Source organism: Lutjanus erythropterus, chromosome 19 (genome assembly GCF_056507025.1).
Source record: "Lutjanus erythropterus isolate fLutEry1 chromosome 19, fLutEry1.hap2, whole genome shotgun sequence".
Taxonomy (NCBI): domain Eukaryota; kingdom Metazoa; phylum Chordata; class Actinopteri; order Lutjaniformes; family Lutjanidae; genus Lutjanus; species Lutjanus erythropterus.
Genome location: NC_139335.1, coordinates 18,938,999 through 18,959,906, shown reverse-complemented (window position 1 = coordinate 18,959,906; position 20,908 = coordinate 18,938,999). Strand labels below are relative to the sequence as shown.

General features: G+C 39.3%; 1 protein-coding gene across 5 annotated transcripts; it reads right to left on the bottom strand.

The window, feature by feature from the left end:
• Positions 1–1,422: 1,422 nt before the first annotated feature.
• Positions 1,423–20,579, bottom strand: LOC146309661 (histone acetyltransferase KAT7-like). 5 transcript variants are annotated; one of them, XM_084744117.1, is made up of 15 exons: positions 20,376–20,579; positions 18,473–18,617; positions 15,925–16,140; positions 13,253–13,537; positions 13,047–13,129; positions 12,021–12,107; positions 10,522–10,620; positions 10,316–10,426; positions 8,495–8,686; positions 6,753–6,842; positions 6,275–6,415; positions 4,773–4,866; positions 4,412–4,558; positions 2,084–2,190; positions 1,423–1,896 (listed from the first exon to the last, which is right to left on the bottom strand). In XM_084744117.1, the coding sequence occupies exons 1-15, from the start codon at positions 20,388–20,390 to the stop codon at positions 1,798–1,800; spliced, it is 1,911 nt and encodes a 636-aa protein (XP_084600243.1). In that variant the 5' UTR covers positions 20,391–20,579; the 3' UTR covers positions 1,423–1,797. The 5 variants fall into 5 exon arrangements, with proteins under 5 accessions (XP_084600243.1, XP_084600245.1, XP_084600246.1 ...); XM_084744119.1 differs by having other exon boundaries at positions 13,253–13,534; positions 20,376–20,577; XM_084744120.1 differs by lacking the exon at positions 20,376–20,579 and adding an exon at positions 18,713–20,345 and having other exon boundaries at positions 10,337–10,426.
• Positions 20,580–20,908: the final 329 nt, after the last annotated feature.

Below are 20,908 nucleotides of genomic sequence, written 5' to 3'. Positions count from 1 at the left end.
GTAAAACAACACAGCGTCACCAAGATAAAAGGTTCAAAAAGAAGGGAAGACAGGTGGTTAAAAAACACAGGTAGGTCCCATCACAGTGACACAACACCGTCCAAACGGAGCCAATGGCAGCTATAGCTTCCTGACTAACCGCGTGACTGGCATGACGGGTTAAATACTGGACACAAAGTGTGTGTTTGTTGCACGAGAGATGCTGAGTTATCGGTTTGCTCTGGGTTCAATCAGCCACTGTCAGTACCAGAAACATGTTCGTACACTCCGGGCTGTCTAACATTGATTACACACAAAGAGAGTCTGTAAAAGAGGTTAAAAACCTTTAGTTGATGCATGATGTAAGGCAACATCAATCTGCAGTTGATGCATCTTCAAATCATAAAGTACACTGTTATGTGAAATAGTTAGTACTGGGGTTGTTCCAACACCATAGAATTTATCAGTTATCATGTAATTTATTATTATTTATTTTCTGAGACAGGCTATTCAACAACAATCGCAATCATATCATACAGAGTTAGCACTGCACAACTGTTAAAAAAAACTGTAAAAAATTCCTTTAAACACACTTTGTTCTTTCTAATGTAAAACTGAGGTTCTGAGGAACTTTAATAAAATATGGAGACTGTTTTTATTTCTCATAGACACTTCATTATGCTTGATAAATCAGTCAACTGAGACCTTTTGAACTGTATATTGATTTTGTGTGTTTGTTTGTTTGTTTTTTTTTGCTTCCTCTTTTTTTTTTTAAACAGAAAATCTTTGGTTAATACTTGGGAATATTTTGTTCATGCAGACAAACACACATCAATATTTTTTAATCCTTTTTCTTTTTTGTATCCTGTGTTAGAACTCTCTAATTAGTTGTGTCTTCTGAGTGATAAATCGAGGTCGGGGCTCCTTATTCTAGAAACTTTATGTGTTCTATACACTGCCCATGTCCTGTTTAATCACAGCCAGCTGGTCTGTGTCTGCCAAAACGTCTCGCATGAGTCGACGTGCTGCTGACCCACGTTGTCTCGAGAGCAGAATGAAATGCAGCGCAGGTTCAATACCGGCTGTTGCAGATTGGATTAGCGGATGTGCCTGGCGCTCCGTGCTAATCAAGTGTCTGGGAGGAGGCGTACTAACAATGCACAATTACTTTCACTTTTCAGATAACAAATGAGGCTAAAGAGATATCAGTGGTGATCATACAGTACGTAGACTGACATCACTGGCTGCTACATAGCTCATTATATTGCTTTTTATTTAGTCATATTTCATTGTTCGCCTGTACCTGTAGCCTGAAACTGCTGCTTCTCTTCTATGGAGAGTGTTCAATATTAAATTAATAAACAAGTCATGAAACAAATAATCAAATTAATAAATGGTGTAATTTTTTATGCCATGACATTATGCAGTACATGTTTGTTTTTATAACTGACTCCAAATAAACATTTCTAATAATTTATTCCTGTAATAAGCCTCATTTTCTTCTAATTTTGTGTTATATCAAAAAAAAAAAAAAAGGTTTTGATACTTTGGACAGACATCCTGTCAGTGAGATAATGTTGTATTTGTTAGAGTGAAGTCAGTTTTTTCGAGCCATGACAGTGGCTGCTGAACCCAGACTAACAGCTGACTCTGTAAGTGACCGACTGCACTGTAGCTGCTGAAAGCGTTTTGTTCAAGAGTGTGTGTGAAGGGTTAGGCTCAGGGTCTGTGAGCATGCCAGTGTGCGCAGGAGGATCTGTCAGTGTGTGTATATGTGTGTGTGTGTGTTTTGGGTTGGGAGTGTGAAAGAAAGCTCCTCTACGTCCCTTTAGGTGGTGTCCATTTTAAGGCTGTGGGGTCAATGGTCTTGCCATTACCGCGTTTCGTCTCCTTGGCCTTCCAGTCGTCAATAAGGTCCTACAGAAAGAAAATGCACCTTAGTCTGCTACACTAATGTAGAGCTATGTAATAATGCTTAAATGTGTTTGCCTTCAGTATCCCGACCAACCAGCTAACATTTTGGTGAAGTAAGGATTTTCTACCAGACAGACAGAAAAGCATGAAAAAAATTCTGTCGTTCAAATCTGACTGAGTCCTTTCCTACCTGTCTCTTTAAAACCAGGTGCTTTCCTTTCCAGTATTTGAGCATCTGGAGGGACTGCAGTGTGCTGACAATATCCACTGGGTTCACTGCCGTCTCCTGACTGATCTCTGATAAACAGCGACAAACAAAGAGAAGAGAAATCAAAATTACAAGATAAAGAACATATGTACAACATAACGTTCTTCAAAATTAAAGTGCTGTACTGTTTTTTGTTTTTTTTTCAATTTTGCTGTTTCCATGAACCTTTTCTAATGCAACAATTCAAAATGTGCAGAAAAAAACACGATGAAAACATGCTGGCAGTTCTTTGAGGCACAGAGTGTTTTGAGTTAAATGCTATTAGATAGCAATGACAACTTCTTGAAGGTTGTAAGTTCAACAACAAAATTCAAATGAAAATTCAGTCATTATCTACACACCCTCATGCTGATTGAAGGTCGGGTTTAGTTTTCCAGTCCACAAAACACCGCTGGAGTTTCACAGGAAAACAGCTCTGCAGAATCTCCCAAACAATGGAGGTAAGATAATGACTGAATTTTCATTTTTGGGTGAATTATCCTTTTAAGCCATTCTCTCAGGTCAGTAAACATGAACTACAGACATGCTGCGTTCAGTCATTTAAGACTTCAGAATGACAAAGCCACTCACAGCGTTTACTGACTGGTTTCCAGCATGTACAATTTCTCCATAAAGTTCCTTATTCACAATACCAAGAAACTAGTGTATCATCATTATCAGCAGCAGCACCATCACTGTTTACTTGTGCTGTTTCCTTGAAACTGAAAAACCTCTCAACACTGTAAAACTTCAGATAAAGCCTGTCCACAGCTCTTTATGACGTGTGGTTTGCGGTATAGTTAAAACGAACCAAAAGGCTTGTGATGACAAAACCCACTGTGCACAATGTTTGCTAATATCCACAGGCATGGCAGAGAACGGCAGAGGCAGAGCAGTTGAATCATGGCAGCACAGTGAGAATGAATTCTGAATGCAGACTGGGATGACTAACAAGGGTTATTTGTACTATTCTGTGAGAGTTGAAAACATTTTCCTAAATTAAAAAAAAAATATGCAGAACTTTTGAGAAAAAAAACCCCCCACAATCTCAAAAGAAAAGGGGGACAAAAACAAGCTTGGATAGGAGGGAACAGAGTGTTATGACTGAACTATTCACTGTGACACAGTCGTGGTTGCTGCCTGACCTTTCTATTTTATGAGGCTTCTGCTACTTCTTCATTCAGTGTGACGAAATTTTTTTTTCAATTGCAGCAATTTTCCAGGGTTGCTTTTTTCTTGCGGTGTCTAGCACACGTCCAAAGGAAAAAAACGACACTTCAAAAACACTTTTTAACAAAGGATTTGACAATGTAGATAACAGTTTGTCAGAGCATAAAACCAATTAATTGTTGATCTTCACAGTTTAAGACTCAACGGTGTAACAATGGCATAGCCACCAGGGATAAAAAAAATGTTTAAATCAAAAAACAGAATCTTGGATTTTTGATTTAATATTGAAGCTGTGACACATTTGCCATGACATTTGGTACAGACATTCATACTTCTTAGAGGATGAATCATAATGGGTCATGAATTATAATAACTGGGCAAAGCCTTTTACATCTCGCACCATCATCAGGTCAAAATTTAAATTTGTTGAATTTGTGACCAAATACCTGTGTAACTAATGACATTCCCATCATCCTCAGCTGTGATAAGTGATAATTAGCAAAGTCAGCATGCTAACATGCTAAACCATGATAATGAACGTCATGCCTGGGTGCACATGTTAGCATACTGACATTAGCATTTCACTCAAAACACTGCCATGCTTAAGTACAGCCTCAAAGAGCAGATAGTGTGTCTGCAGGCTTTCTCGCAGGGCTTTCCTCCGCATACAACCAGAATCTTTGGGATGACCCAGTTTTGCTCGAGTTTAAGTCTCGTGTGCCTCCAACTTCATTCATCACCTGAACACTGACTTGGAGTGGCCTCAGTGCTCTCTGATCCATTCACAAAGCGGATACACATGAACGCATGCATGCACATATCAACACACATACAGTTTCAAGAGTTGTTGGCTTCTGTGGGACTTTCAGATTCCTTCCTAACAGTTTACTTTATAGGTTTTCCTTCTAATAAATTACTTGGCCAACAATGATCTCTTTCCAGCATTCTGAAAGACACTGGGTTTTATTGTGGCTTTTATTGTTTTAAATTCTTATTGTCACCTTTATATATATATTTCTTATTGGGGTTTATTTTATGTTTTACTTTTCTGACTTAAAATAAAAGTTGAGTTAATTTTTGAGAATGTGATCCCATTCTGACCTTTGATGGAGATCTCCTTGCCCTGAAAGTTGTTCAGGTAGCGCAGCAGCACCTCCTTCCAGTAACTCCGATAACTGATAAGACCCAGGTCGGACAGGGGGCGCTCAGGTGAACCCACCTTCTCCTCCACCTTGGACAACAGGTAACCTTAGAGGACACAACAGAGAGAGTTTCTTGTTGGCTTTACTCTTCCTTAAGCATTTCCTTCTCCCACTGATAATACTAATAAGTAGCAAAATCATATAGTAAAATCACATAAAAAAATGTTCAAGGTTTTCCCCAGAACAGCGAGTACTTTGCAAGTGCACACACAGAGACACACAAAGAGAGAGACACACGCAGTACAGGTGTCTGTACTCACTGAAGTCTATGAGCATCTTGCCGTAGCCCTGCCTCATGTACTGTGGCATAGTGAGGATGCAGGACACGTTGTAGTTCAGGAAAGAGTTCTTCTCCTGCAGAGGGAGAATGAATCCATAAACATGATGGTTTGACTGACACATGGCACTTTATCAGTACTAAGATTATTTAACTGGAGTTGTTTACACAGGCAGAGGATATACTTTATGACAAAAAAAAGTTTTTCATATAATCTTCACATTGCTTTTGGCTTCGTATTTTCACTCCTTCTTATACCTTGAAATCTTGTGTAAGACAGGACATCTCTGCAGCACGACAACATTTAATTTAAAATGGTATTTTGATACGTAATTTGCCTTTGACAAACATTTGCAGCTCCCATTTTGGTCAGGCCATATTGCAATTTTAGTAAAATTTTGGTTAAAGCAATATGTAGCAATCGCATATGCAAAAATGAGTACAGCAGTCCAAATAGTGAGTTTAAGCCACAAACTGCATATTATATAGACGGAAATCCTATTTAATACACAACCTATGGTTGAAATGAATTGCTTCACCCCAACCCCACCTTCCTAGACTTGGGGAAGCTCCAGCAGGCTGCAGGAGCAAAAGATGAGGACAACACTGTAAATTGACAATAACAAGCAACGGTGAGTTTCTCAACTGTTTATCACTGTCAATTGTCTGTCAATGTAAAGCTAAGTCTCTTAATATGAAACAAGAGACCACTGCTCTCAAAATACACACTCTGGACTTTGAGTTCAGTGACTGCCTGCCTTCTGCCTGCCTGAACTCTAATTAACATGAAACAGGCCTAGAGAAACAGTTATTCCAGCCCAGAATAGACATTTCAAAGGAAACTGCAGCTGCAGCAGTGAAGTCAGAGAAGCAAGTATTTAAACTTAACATGTTTCCTTAATGCCACCTGATTGTTGTTTGTGTACCTTGAATATTCACATATTCACACATATTCATAATATTCACATATTACTGAAAAAATATCATATAAACTCAAACCAACATGTCATGGCATCAAGCAGTTGGAAGAAATATTACATACATTTATCACCTTTTGAGGCACAAACTGATACTACTAGACAGGATGGGCCAAAGCTAGCTGGTAAATATACTAACTTCAGTAGTTCTGCAGCACAAAACAAACGTCTTTGGACATAATGTCAAAACTGTAACTGTTAGTTCATTTTTTAACATTTTTAATCTAAATTCTGGCCATATATTACACATTGCACCTATAAAAGTTGGCAATGACAGCCACTTTCTTTTCCAAACAGTGTGTGTCACATACATTAACTCATGTATGTGACACACTGTCACACGTTTTTTCTAACTAGAAAAAAAATTGTAGTATATTTCTTTAAAAAATGGCCCATTTATTAAGTCACTTAATATATCCTAACTTCCAAACAGAGCTTGTCAAATTCTGTAAAACACTGGACTTAAACATTTTTCTAGTAATCCAGCTGTGTTTGGTCCACAAGTTACCTTGGAGAAGTATCCAACTAGATGGCACCCTGTGTTGTCGGCTTCTGTCATGACATAGAAGAGGAAAGGCTCGACATCGTAATACAGAGTCTTGTGGTCCAGGAAGAGTTTCGCCAGCAGACACAAGTTCTGACAGTAAATCTGTGAGGAAGAGGATCATAGACATCAGAAGTTATCAAAGCTTCCAGGAAACACAGCTGGATAATCTCACATGCACAGATCTCCATCTCATTAGGGATTGCTGATTCATCCACTACCATTAAAACCTAAAACAGTGGAAAACGACATTAAAATAGTGACAGAAATATGACACGTCATTATGATACTAAAGTCAACTTTAGAACACTTGGACAAAAAACCTTGAGGAAAAAATTGAGAGATGCTTAAGATAAGACTACAGAAATGTTCTTGCATGAGGCGCCATTATTCCTGGATCTTCTGAGGGAAAGCCAGGACGGGTGGTGCAGTGCTCTTTTACCTTGTTCTTCTTGCCATCCACCTCAAAGACAGAGATATTCCCCTTCCTGTAGATCTCGTCACCTGGAGGGTGCTTCCACACACACTTGGCCTTCATGCAACACACAAAAGGAAGCAGCCGAGGTAAGTTTATATACAAGTTAGGAAAAACATTCCACTTTTAGTTGCATATAATGGTCATTCTGGTTTTCAAAGTGTTTTAATTGGCAAAAATTGCCAGTCTGCTACAGATAATAGTGATGTGTTGTGTCTGACATGCTCACATCAAACCATTGGGTCACTGAGCAGAGCATCCCAGTCCTCTCACTTCTCTCCTTCCAGTATAGAAAGAGTGTGAACTGCATCAGTGAGGGAAGTTATATAGACTATCTAAATAGAGTCTGCATGGTCTAGAAATACAATTATGAATGGCTTTAGGCACTGAGATAGTGAGGTTAAACTTTGAACTAAAGCAATAGGCCAGACTCATTTTGTGCCACAGTCCATTTCCACTTTAATACTTCAACATCACTGACCAGAAGCTTCAATCTTTTTATCCATCAGACATTTTAGCTGAGCTGAAGTACCTCACCTGGAAGAATTTGCAGTATTTAGTGGTGTTTTTTTTTTCATATTGAAAAGTGGGGGGAATAAGAGAACAAGAAAACTGATTATCAAAATAATGACCCAGCAGAACCAATCAAAGTGAAGACACATTATATAGCACAGTGGTTCCCAACCCTTTTCCCTGAGGGACCCCTTTTCTATCGCTGGATTAAGTGACGACCTCTGATGAAGTGACATATCTCATATTATATTCAATACAATTGCTGATAACAGCTAATAAACTGTACAATTAACCCCAACAGTGAATTCAATAATGCAGGCACTAATTTCCTGTGAATATTTCATCAGAGATGAGTATTCCTGATATTTCAGGGACTTTTTTTTTACACAGTTCTCTGTATTATGTTATTTTTTAAAACAATTATGCAGGCTTAAAGGGCTTGACAAATTCAGTGTTTTCTTCTCCCTGATAGTTGGCAAATGATCTGGCAGCTCTTTGGTCGTTTTAACTGTGTACTTTTCTAATCAAGGACAAGACTGTTTTGAGACTAAATGCTCTGCCTGTGTTAATGTCTTCACTGTGTCCTCTTTTTTTATAAGTTTATATCTTAAATGCACTACAAGGAGCTTTTAAGTGGTTATGAAACAGTCTCAGTTTAATACTGTTGCCCCTATATGACCTAAATAAGCAAATGAGACCATCAGTGGGAAGATTTCTAAATAGCAATGCCTACCATCGGGTCACATTCTCCTTGAAATCAGATAAAAACAAGCCTGTATGTATATTTTCTCAGGCAAAGTTTCAGTGAGTAGCGTGTCAGCCAGTTAAAAGGAGGAAGTAGCTTTCACAAACTCCCACCAGTGGGAACCAGTGATACAGGGCACAGTGGTCTTGATGTGCATTTGTTTTCATAATGCAGCCTTTTGTTTTTTGTTATAAATACTAAATCACAAGAATGTCTGATGATGAATGTGAATCAGCAAACTGGATCTTTAAAGTCACTCTGAATATCAAAGACACACAAGATGGAGAAACTGAATTCTACAAGAGAGATGAATGTGAGTCCAAACCAACTGTTTATCTGCAGGTGTGATAACACAAAGCATTACATTACACCATTTGGAACTGGATTAAGGTAAAACTTAACAGCATCATACTACTTTGCACATCTTTATAAATATAAAAAGCTACCTTACCATGTGCCTGCGCAGAATGGTCTGGCTCTTCATGTACTTGAGGCAAAACTCGCACATGTAGAGCCTCCCCAGGCGGGCGTATTCCTCTGGGTATGGAGAATGGTACCAGGTGTCCAACTCGTAGCGACCAAACACAATGGTCTTTATCATGTTGCTGCCCTCTGACACCTGGCCGGCCAGACGAAGCTTCTCCTGTACGGGCCAGGACAGGACGGAAGGGGGGTGGGTGATGGGGAAAGTTGAAAACGTACAAAGAGGACAAGAAGAGAGGGCAGACGAGCAGGCAGAGGGGAGAGAGAAGAAAGAGAGAAGATGTCAATTATTCAGGGAAGAAGATCAGTTGAACCAAAGATTACACTCAGGAAAACCTCAGTGGAGGCAACCACCCACAAAAAAAGGATAAAATAAAATAAAAATATGCAGGAAGGGAAATCAGGATGAGCAAAAAGTAGGAAAAGGCTTTAGATGAAGGTAGGGTCAAGATTTGCATAAACTGCACTTTCAAAAGCTCTGAAATTGAATTTAAGATTTAAAAGGTAACTTTTAAATAAGGTAAATTTTTGAACTTGAACCCTATTTTCCCATGTTTTGTGTCTAAGTGACCAGTGTGACAAATCCTGGCTTATAAAAAAAAAAGAAGATATTTTTAGACTATTCTACGATATACAATATATATAACACAGAGAATACAATGCATTGCAACAATTACTGCTGGGTGATATATACAAAATCAAATATTGCCCAGCCCTAACTAAAAGTCGTTGTCTCTGACACTGACAGGCTCAGATTGTCTGACAACATCATGGAAAAGGTCTTTTTTTTAAAGAGTAAAATACAAAACATCCAAAGTTTAACTGAAAAAAGACTATTTATTGCTGTGGCCAAACTCGAAATATTAATTTTATCGTCACCATCTTCATTTAAAGTCAACAGAAACAAATAAAACTCACCAAAAACATCTTGGTTAGTCTTTCCACTGTTCCAGCAATCACCAACTCATTTTCTTTGTTCAAAATAAACCCTTTATTCAATAATAAATCCCTGAACAATCAGAGCCTGCCAGTGGCAAAAACAAGCACTTTTAGAAGACATACTTTGACGGTGAGCAGTTGACCATAAGAATTACATTGCAGCTCAGTTTTGCATCTGATGGCTGCAGTGGTCTCGCTAAATACTTGCCCAATTTCAAAAATTGTTGTCCCTGATAGTCTCTTAGACACAAAAACATGGAAAAGTGGGGCCCAGGTTGAAAAATATAGATGTCACCCTTTAAACCTCTGAATTTGGGGCAAGTGAATTTAAGATGATTTAAGACTAGCTACAATAATAGCATTACTCTGATAAAGACAGTGTGAAATAGTGTTCACTGTTCACTGATGGATTGCCTGTCTGAAGTTTTACAAGATGGCTTTTATTTTGTAATGAAACAAGAACCAATAGCAGCTTTAAAAGTCTGTGGTTAATCTAAATCTAGTGATTGTTTGGAAAATTGTAGAGAATGCAAAGTAAATCGACTAAAGCAAACAAAACCACCCATGTGATCGTTTAAAGTACGCCTGATTGAAAATAACAATGCCTTGTCATCTGAATGGGTCACAAAGTAACAGAGCAGAAGAAAAAAAACAAACACAGAATAACAGGAAGTGATTGTCCAAACTACCAAAAATATCTCAGACTCCTTCTGTGGCAGCAGAGGAGGGTTTGCTGACTGAAACAGAGAAGAAGAAGAAGAAGAAGAAGAACGTAGAAAAGGGGGCACGAAAAAGAAAGGGAAGGAGGAAAGAGTAAGGGAGGGAGGTGATGATGAGTTTTCTCTCTTACAAGGTCGTCCGAGGCACGTGCCTGCGCTTTCCTGAACAGCTCGAGGTCGTAGTCGCTGGTGATGTTCTCCAGCAGCGGCTCCCTGCTTGCTCCGTGGCTCTGACGGTGGTCCTGGTAGTGGGGGCGGAGAGGGAAAGCAGAAAGACTTAATACAATACAATATGGGAGGTATGCGGTGGATGGTGTTATATTTCTCACCCACTTACCATGTGCTTTTCTTTCTGCTCCTTATTGAGACTGGAGTTCCTCTTCCTCCTCAGCTCCGTCACCTTCTCCTTGTAGCGCAGCTGACGATCTGAAGGGGCCTGATGTCATAAAGAAAGAAACATACAAAAAGAAGATTTTGCACTTGCGTTTTGACCCTGTGACGATGGTAGAACAAAAAACAGATCACATCCTTGAATTCAACTGAGTGAGGATTTTATATAAAGCTGCATATGTGTTATGTATAAAGAAAATAAATGCCTATATTGATATTATATCACTGCTTGGTAAGGGTTATAATCATAAATCAACATCTGTGCCAGCATCCCACAGAGATCTATATTTGGACCACTTATGTATTCTTTACCTTGTGTCTGAGGAGGTCTGGCCATATGCTGATGACGCAGTGATCCAAACACACGGTTGCACAGACAGCAACATGCTTCCAAACGTACTAATACAACAAGCCATATTACAGTGTGGCTAACTCGGTCATGTTGCACGTTCAAAATCTGTAAGTATGTTCCTCTTTGAAAGGCCATGTAACACTCCTAAACATGATGTAACACATCGGGATCCATGTCTGGATCTAATCTCTCCTTTATATCTTAGATAATATTATATTGAGATATATATACACACACAATAAAGTGATGCAGTTTTCTGAACTTACCAGACCGCTCTAGCTGCTGTTCTATTATTTATCAGTGACCACTCTGTCATAATATTCACATTACTGATGATAATTTATCAAAAATCGTGGTGGTTTAATATTTTTTAATAGCACCAATAGTCATTCCCACAATATTGTTGCTACATTGATTGAGATGGTAATAATAATCATAATAATAATAATCAAATGGCAAATGTTATGTTGTATTAGTCTATACATTGTTTTTTAAAATACGAAAATGTTGCATATTATGTCTGTAAGATAGATCATTTTATTCTATTTTAGGGAACTTTCTAATCTGGAAATAAGATTCTAGGCTAACGGTCTCATTTACAGTCTTTTCTCTATTCGTGAATGAGCTCTGTCCCTGTCAAACAAACTAATAAATTACATCAGACCAGGACTTCTGTCACACTCACTATGACTCAAACTGCAGCAGCTCCACCACTTTCCCTCCGGCCCTGCTACAGTGAGGAATCACAGTCTGATCTCTGACCTCAGCTATCACTGGTTTAAGAGTAACGTTGCAATGTGTGTTAGAAGTCTCCTCCGTACACACACACACACACACATTCAGTTCATGACAGAGTGAAGTGGACAGCTGAAATCGAGGAAGGGTCACAGCTTTCACCTGGATTCACTTGTTCAGCTGATAAGGAGAATACGTTTCCCTGATATTCTGCACCCTTACAGAAAGAAAGTATATGTATATACTGTATGTGTACTGCATCTGTCTGCTTCAGGTGTGAACATGTGTCACCATGTGTTGTACCTGTCTGATGCATTTGCACATGTTAATACGTGTGTGTATGTGTTCTTGTGTGTTACCTGGTTTCTTGTGGAGTGTCTGTTCTCGTCCTGGCGGTGCGACAGCGTCCTCTCCTCAGTCTGTTTCTCGCGCGTCGATGCCTTGCCCTAACAAAACATCAACACTGTCTACCACAAACGACTCACAACCAACCCCCGCAGCAGAAACATCACAGCAACCACCTCCGTGTTCCTGGAGGCTTCACAGCTTGACAACTTCAATTTGAGTCTGTTGGTTTTCTTCAGTTTCATCCACTGGACACTTGGTCACAGTGTGACAGCTGAGAAGCTCCCACAGCGGAAACCTGGTCGACTAAAGAGTAATATTACAAAAGCTACAAAGTATTAACTACGTAACTAAAGTACAACATATTTTACTCTAATGTGGCAGATAGCTGTCAGAAAAATATAACAAAATTGAATGAAATAAGGGAAACTATAAAATAACAGACAAAACGTAAAATAGCAGAGCTTCCTATGAGAAAATTTTCTGATTTAAAATCAGTGTCATGGTTTCAATTACTGTAAGGCTATTACTCATTGTCACAAATTAATGACTTCATATCACAAAAATGAGTTATCACTGCAAAATAATGATTCAGTATCATAAAATAATTACTTATTTTCACAAAATAATGACTTAGACTCTTAAAACAGTTACTTAATGTCTTAAAATAATGACTTATTATCTCAAAGTTATGACTTACTATCTCAAAATAATGAATTATCACAGAGTAATGACTTATAATTGTACAATAACGATTTAGTATCTCGAAATAAGAACCTGGTATCTCAAAATAATGAGAACGAACTTTGAGAAAGTTTGATGTTAATTTGAGTTTCTCATTATTTTAAGGATTCCCATTATTTTGTAGTTTTTAATCATTATTGAAATAAGTATTTCCAGAAAGTTTTAGCATTTTAAAATAGTTTTTTCATCACAACGGCAAAAATGGGCTTCCATACTTCTTACCCTGTAATCCCTGTTGATATATCTTTGTGTGTGTGTGTGTGTGTGTGTGTGTGTGTGTGTGTGTGTGTGTGTACCTTGCATTCATCTGCAGAGAGATTGTGGTAGAGAGGACATCCAGATATGGAGAAATGTCTTTCATGTCTTCCTGTTAGGTGACCTGGTAGAGAAAGAGAAAGAGGCAGAGGGAAAGAGACAGAGGTGGACACAGAGAGCTCAGTTTGGGTACATACACGTGGGACATCTGAGCCAATGAAAAATGCTGCTGTGTTCGTGCCCTCACCCAATGAGTTGCACCCAGGTGTGGGACACTTCATGTTGAAGTTGTAGCTCTCGTGGAAGCGCCGACGTTTGGGCCGGTGTGAGAGGTCGTGGGCGGCGGCCTCTTTGAGTGACAGCTCTTTGGCCAATCGCTCGTCCTCCTCTTGTGAAACAACAATATCGTTGCTGGAAGAGACGAGGTCGTTGCTGGGGCTGGAAACCTCGATGTCTGACTCTGAAGATGGGGCGTTACCCGTCGGGGTGCGAGGAGGGGTCTCGTCCCGGTCAGCCCCCTGCTTCAGGTCTGCTGAGCCAATCAAAAAGGAATGAGAGGGAATAAACTCTTACAAGCCTTGTGTAAATCAGTGGTTGTCTTTTTAACTGAAAATGGCATGTTTTTTTTCCCATTTCAATCTCAAATTAAACTCGTAGTCATAGAGATACATTAACGTGCATGTGAGAAACTGCACGGAGTTTCAATGAAGTTGTCCAAGCCTGCACAACACAGAATATTTGATGCTATTATGGCTTTCATGCAACGTAGCAAACGGCACACTTAAGACAAATACTGTGGGTTGGACAGCAGCAACAGTGACACCACTGACAGAAAAAAAATATCTGTGGTGGCTGCAAGGATACTTCATCCACATATTATACAGATACACATAATCCACTGTTCCTCTGCAGACAGTGAAAATGATCTGTTGACAGTCATATTGACATTACACCAGCAACATGACACTTCTAACTACAGTTTCCATGTCTTTATCTGTAGCATCTGTCACAGATATGAAAACATCAGGTGAGGGGCAGTATTTTTTAGGCGCACTCTTCTTTCTCTCTTCCTGCCTTTCTGTCTGTGAACGAGGGCTGGAAAATCACACTGCTTTCTTGTTACGACTGTTTTCTTCCCTTTACAACTCTTTTGCAAACCCAGTGTAGAAAAGTAGGGCAACAAGGCTGTCTGTGTGGTATCACAGGCATGTGAGCTGTAGCAACTCAGCGTGGTAAATGCACATGCAACTTCACCTGTCTCTTTCCCTCTGCTCTGCTCTGTGTCTCCACTGCCTTCAGCGAAACACAGAGGAGAGAAATGCAACTGTCAGAGCTATCCACCCAAGGCAATGATTGATTTTCAAATTAGTTTAAATTTGGTGTTATTTATGCCATTTAAATAAATACTTTTTTAGCCTGACTGGGGTGCTCGTTGGACTGGCAATTATATGGGAAATACTGCAGTGTCTATTCCCACAAAGCCTAAATGCAAATGTACCACTTGTCCTGTGATAAAGGTATCTCTATCACCACAAATCTATCTCGAGGGAAATCTCTGTAGGCTGCAAATCTGACCACATACAGATGCAGTTAACACCCTCCAGCAGTGGCTGCCAGCAGAGAAATCCAATAGCAAAGACAGATGTTACTGCAGTAGAAGACCAACGTTTGCACTCAGAGAGTCTCGTGAATAGACAGACTTATTGAGGCCCATTTTCTTTCCTACTTCTACCAGTCTCTATCAGCTGTTCAAGATGTCAGACAAATTCTGACTTGCAAACCTCCACCCAAGCTAAACATTGCTTGATGTAGGGCTGTTCAAAGCTTTAGCACCAATAATATGAATTTATCTCAAGCTTTGCTGCTCGCAGGTGAGTCTCCTCCACCTCTCCACATCGCTGGCCACCACAGCACTGCTCATGTCGGTGTTTTATCAGTCTGCGTCCAGCTGGTGAACATGGTGGCAGCATATATATTTCTTCAGCTAGGTAAAGGAACAAGCGGGGCCCATAGCTTCGTGGGCTGTACCTATAATCACAGAGTCTGGAGTTCAATTCGTCAGCTACCAAGGAATCAACTCAGCCTTTGTAAACATTAAATCTGCTGCTTGTTTTACTGTAACAGTATTGTAGAGTTTGGCTCGCATATATTAATTAGTTATCTTAAGTTTGGTACTGAAATGTGTGGTTTTCTCCTACATGATGAGCTTCTGTTGTTACTGAATCATGCTGTTTGCATGTTTTAATTTGTCTGATTTTTGCTTAGCTTTTCACATTTTATCTTTCTATTTGTGAGAAAATAATAAAGCAAACAAACTAGGTTTGTGTGACACAGACATTAAAATGACAATAATAAAACATTTTCATAAACTAAATTAGCAATGTACCATTGTATTGATATTATTTCACGGGCTGACTCAATGTTAATGCAATAAATGATAAAACTGAATAAGCACAGATCTATCCTCCGCTTTAATGGATACAGATCACCACCTCCTCCTGGGTCTGAACTTAGACAACAGATCCTGGTGTCCGTAAGGTAATTCATTCTTTCCAGTGACAAAACACAAGCCCAGGATATGCTCTGAGACATATTTGTCTTCTTTATAATCAGGAACACACTGTGATCACAGACAGGGCTCATAACATTAGCTGAACAGCACTATTACAATGAGTGAATGAAAGACGCAGACAGACGCCCTTCCTCCTCCTACCCCTCATATCCACCTCATCTTCACATCATTCCTTCTTTTCTCTGCCCTTCAAGCTTCCTTTTCAACTCTCTTATCTACTCATCTTTTTTTTTTCTTTTACTCTCCCTGTCATCCTCTGGCTTCTCATAACAAAACATGATGAAAGCATTTCTCATGTAATTCATGATCTAATTTCTAAGACATACAGGAAACACTACTTCTCTCACCATTAGCCTCGGTATCGGAGCCAGACGACCTGCTCTGACGCAGTGGGTACTTTTTGGCCGTAGTGTTTGTCGCCCCCTGCTGACTGCGTGTGATCCTGCGCCCGGACGAAAAGACGGACGCTGCCACTGCAGCTGCTGCCGATTCTGCTGCAGAATCTAGGCCTTCATCAGCACCCACAGGTGCAGGTGAACTGCTCCGTATTGAGCTGCAGTTATCTAGAAGAGAAGAGAAGAGAAGAGAAGAGAAGAGAAGAGAAGAGAAGAGAAGAGTTTACAGTCTACTGAACAGACATATTAAAAGTTTTTCAAATCCTAGAAGAAAATCTTAAACCTAAGCAGTTTGTCACTGAGCAACTCCAAGCAAAATGGTAAGAAGAAGATAGTTACTTGTTGCGAATGGCCTCAATGGTTATGAAGAGACTAATCCTGGCAGAGAAAAGAAGGCAGAACCTCTGAAACCTCTTCTTTTTGGAGAGAACTAGCCTCTGTTGCTGTTTCTAAGCCTGTAGGAGGACTACGACAGCGTAGCCAACATCTCTCGCTAACAAAAAGCAGAGGAAACAGTGTCGGCCTTTCTTTCTCTGCTGTAAATCCCCCCCCTGGCAGCCACAGCAGAAAGAGGTCACACACAGAGGAGTGGGAGTATGTGTCTGTGGTGGGGGGAGGTCAGGACTCATTCATGCTTTGAGGCTGCCCATATATAATAGCAACTGATGAGGTGAACGGGGGGTTTGAAGTCTCCCTGTGGTCCCTGAATCAAAGCGTCCTTCCTCATTCAAATGACACATATTAATAACATCATACTGTACGTAGAACTGACTGGCTTGATAATAAACATGTATGATAAAATATGTATGATAAAAAGAAGTGAACAAAAGAAGTTCACTGCAGGTGAGGAGCATTAAACAAAACAGTAATGTAATATAATAAATAGGTTTAATTATACCTACAAGAAAATAAAGGAAAGAAAATTGCACTTTTACAGCAAGAAAAGAGGATAAAGAGGCAAGGAAAGGTCTTCCTAAAGTTCTGTACTACCCTAGTGAAATGATAATGGTAAAATAAACTGCTGTAATTACAACAAGGTTATTCCTATGATTTGTGATCCAATAAAATGGTGATACACCCACACTGCATGGGTGCCACGTTAATATACTGTGCCAGATTATAAACCCTATATTTGAACTTCAGCGAGTCTAAATTTAATGTTAACAGCAGAATGTTACACTAAGCCAGTAAATACATGGTTAAAACTAACCAAAAATGCTGCTTTGATGGTTATTATACAGACTAAGGGGGGTAACCCAATTAAACCTGCAAATTTATTTATTCATTTATTTATTTATTTATTTATATAATTTAACATTTATCCAGACAGACCCTTAAATTAAAATCTATTTTTCAGGGGAGACCTGTTCATTATAGCACACCATTAAAAAGTTGTAAAAATCGGGTAAGTAATAACAGACAAGGGACACTTATAAGAACTGAGCAGGTTAAAAACAGACAAGGGGCAAATTATACATCATATAAAATACAGCTTAGGAATAGAAAATTCATATTTCACTTTTTTATCAGAGGTCTGAACTCTCACAGGATCACAAAATCATTAAGCTGCTGTAGTGTGTACTGGGGGTTATTCCATGACCAGACTGTAAAATAAGAGAAAGCTGCTCTCCCAAGTTCTGAGCAAATCCTGACAAAATCTACTGGCAGAGCAGCCATCTAGTGGAGCAAAATGACACATAACAGCTGTTAGCAAGTGATAGGAGATTACACAGATATGGAGGGAGTTTACCCAGTATGGATTTGTCTATATTGGTATCTGCATATATTATCCAATAAATATCTGCTATGCTAATATCTGATTTGACAGTTTCAAAGCATTTCATTTGATTTCTAAAAGAAATAAATACATTACACAACATTACTAGAAAAAATAAATTAACATTTGCAGAGTCAGAACTGTTCTTCGCTATTGTTGTAATAGTAATGCAAGTTAGATTTAGTTTGGTCAGAGCTAAGGAATATTAACTCATCCACCTTTGCTCACTACATCTAAGCCTTTCTTAAACTCCGGTATGCAGAAACTACAGGTTACATGAGCCACCTTTTAAAATAAAGAAATGTGACATTATTTATTGGTTATCTATCAGCTAAAAAAATCCATAGAGTAAATCCCTTATATGTATGTAGGTATACCTCTCTGGTGAAGCTCTCTTATACTTTCAGCAGGAGGATCTCCTTTTTATTTGGTTTGAGGAAATTGACAATGTAACACCTTCATGTAACAGTACAAATGTATGAAGTACCAAGCTATAAAAACGATTTTGTGAGAACTGAAATGTAAGCATGTATGATGTGTATGTATGTGTTTATTAATTATTTTATACACTATAATGGTCCTTCAGTTTGTTCCTTATTTCACATTTTCTCATCCCAAACTATCTATTGCTCCTGCCTGTGCACTGCGTAACTGATTTATGTGCATTGCTGTACTTTCTATCTGGCCATGCTGGATTATCTTTTCAATGTTTTTGATGTTTACCTCGTGAGCTCTGGCTGAGGCGCAGTGACGCGCGAGTCAAGCGCGTGCTACTGCGCCTGCGCGCGCTCTCTGTAGCCTCTGTGTGCTCGAGATCGGCGGAGAAATCCGAGTCCTCCGTCCCGTCCGAGCTGCTGCCTGCCGTCCTCTGAAACAACATCAGATATCAGTAACAAGTCACCAAAACCGCCTCAAATTAGTGAGAATAACGTGGGTGAAAAAAAAATTGTGTTTTTGTTTTACCAGCGGATAATTCAACAAAGATCCCATACTGGGGGAGGAGCATCACCCCCCGCACACCTCCGGCTCTGCACTCCCAATATCTCACGATGTACTTGTCAATAAATGCTCAAAATCTACCAAATCAGCGTCACCACGGCTACACAACGAATAATGCCGACCGCATGAACTGTACCAACCCCCAATTTGCCACAACGTTTAAAAACACTTTCAGTGTGAATTTCCTGTTTGATCTATAAAGTCGACTAACTGTTTGGGGGACTAATGCTACGAGCGACTAACAGCTGAGTAAACAAACAACTGAATTAAAAAAAATGTCCCACGAACTGCTACACATTTTGTTGAAATTACAAGCTGCCTATAGCTGCCTGCCGCACGGAATGAATGGGGGGTGATGCTGAGAGGTCTCACCCTACCCCAATCTGGCTGGGTGGGGGTGGGGTAAGGGGACTCAAGAGGTAACCAACATGTAATTTGCATCGAAGAGATAACAAATGGGAGACCCTTCAATCTTCAGAAACAACAGCTCAAATGTGATACTAGGGCTGCCTACAATTGTATAACATTAATTCATAAGGAAGAATATTCTTATTCCTCTGCATATTATTCGTTGTACTTTTTTGTTCACAGTCATATTTATTTATTTTTCAAATTCCTCCATGCGCCAACCCGACAATAACACTATAATTGATTCCCCGGGGTAACTGGTCTTACAGCGCGACAGAGGCAGAAATTAGGATGAAAATAAATCAAAGAAAATATAAATTAGGAGAGGTACACCATAAATTAAAACTGCATTAAACTTATATACAAATACAAAATAAGTGCAGTAAATATAAAGCATACAATGAACCAAAGCAAGACTTTACAATGCAAAAAAAGAGCATCGCACAGTGCTTTTGTGCGTTTATGCAAGCCTAATGAAAAGAAACTACATTTTTAAATGTCTGAAAAACATTAAATAACAATATACAAGTGAAAATAGGGGAGCAATATCACTCTACACTACAGCATGGACAGCAAGCGCACATTAGAGGTGTGTCACACAACTCCACAACAAGAAACCGAGTGCTTAATTTACATACGACCAATTACATTGGAGAGGGGGTGGGGTTTGAGGAGGCCAGACCAATAAACGCAACGCTGGTCCAAATTCTGACCAATCACAGCGTTGTTTTGGTGCGGACGCTTCGTTCCATCCTCGCACTCAAAGAACAGCCTGTTCCTTTTCCTCAGTTATAGCAGCCGTTATAGACATTAACGGGGGTCAACATCACCATGCCCTCCATCAGCTGAAGAAATCTAACAAAAACTCTCAATGGCCAAATTTTCAGATCACTCCTTTACCATTTATACCCCGAAGAAGCGACACTTAATACACAATAACACATTCTAACAACTTAGCAATAAACATTGGCTAGCATAGGTTTCAGCACAACACAGCAAAGTTGTGTGATTCTAATAACATTTATATTCAACTCACATCTAAAACTTATTAACAACATTTAGTAGAATCCAATTTCAGCTTGCTGGTGGCCATAGCTGGTTTCACACAGTGTGATTTTTACCTCTACGTTGGCTAACATTAGCTATGACGTTATGTTGTTGTGTGTCCGATCTGCAGTGCTCTAACGGCTAAGTCTGCTGCAAACATCTTTCCGCTTACCTTCCTCCGGGGCATTTTCAAAAGCGTGACGTGCCGAATCTGGCTGATTATCACTGTTTACTTTGGGAACAATTTTCCCAGGTTGTATAAATTCTAAGAACGACAAATCACCAGCTTTCCATATGAGCCAACTCAGCTGAAAAAAGCGCATCAATTTTTCTGCACTTCCTTGTTGATACAGCGCAAGCTCATTCGTTTTAGGGGGTCCGTCAACAAAATTCCTCCGTGTGGAACAAACACCTGATTAGCATGTTTAAAATATTTCGATGTGTCTGACTGGAATGTGTGCAAGACCATGCATGTTCTAAACTTTATAAAATATAAAAAAGAATAGTTATTATGGTTTAGTTTCTAAAATATTAATGACAACAACTAGTTACATTCAGTAAAGTCATCCGGTGTAACACAGGGCGGAACCACCTGCTAAATGTGTTTAAACGAAATTTAAAATATATCTAAAAATACTGCAGGTAGGTTACGAAACGCTAAACATAGTGTTTGCTTAAATCTGATCTAATAATATGTACCCTTGT

Coding starts and splice junctions, on each gene's coding strand:
- LOC146309661 (XM_084744115.1), bottom strand. CDS start 18,739: ATGGGATCTTTGTTGAATTATCCGCTG. Junction 6,843..8,494: donor CCATTCTGCGCAGGCACATG/GTAAGGTAGCTT, acceptor TGTTGCATGAAG/GCCAAGTGTGTGTGGAAGCA. Junction 6,416..6,752: donor TGGATGGCAAGAAGAACAAG/GTAAAAGAGCAC, acceptor TCTTCCTCACAG/ATTTACTGTCAGAACTTGTG.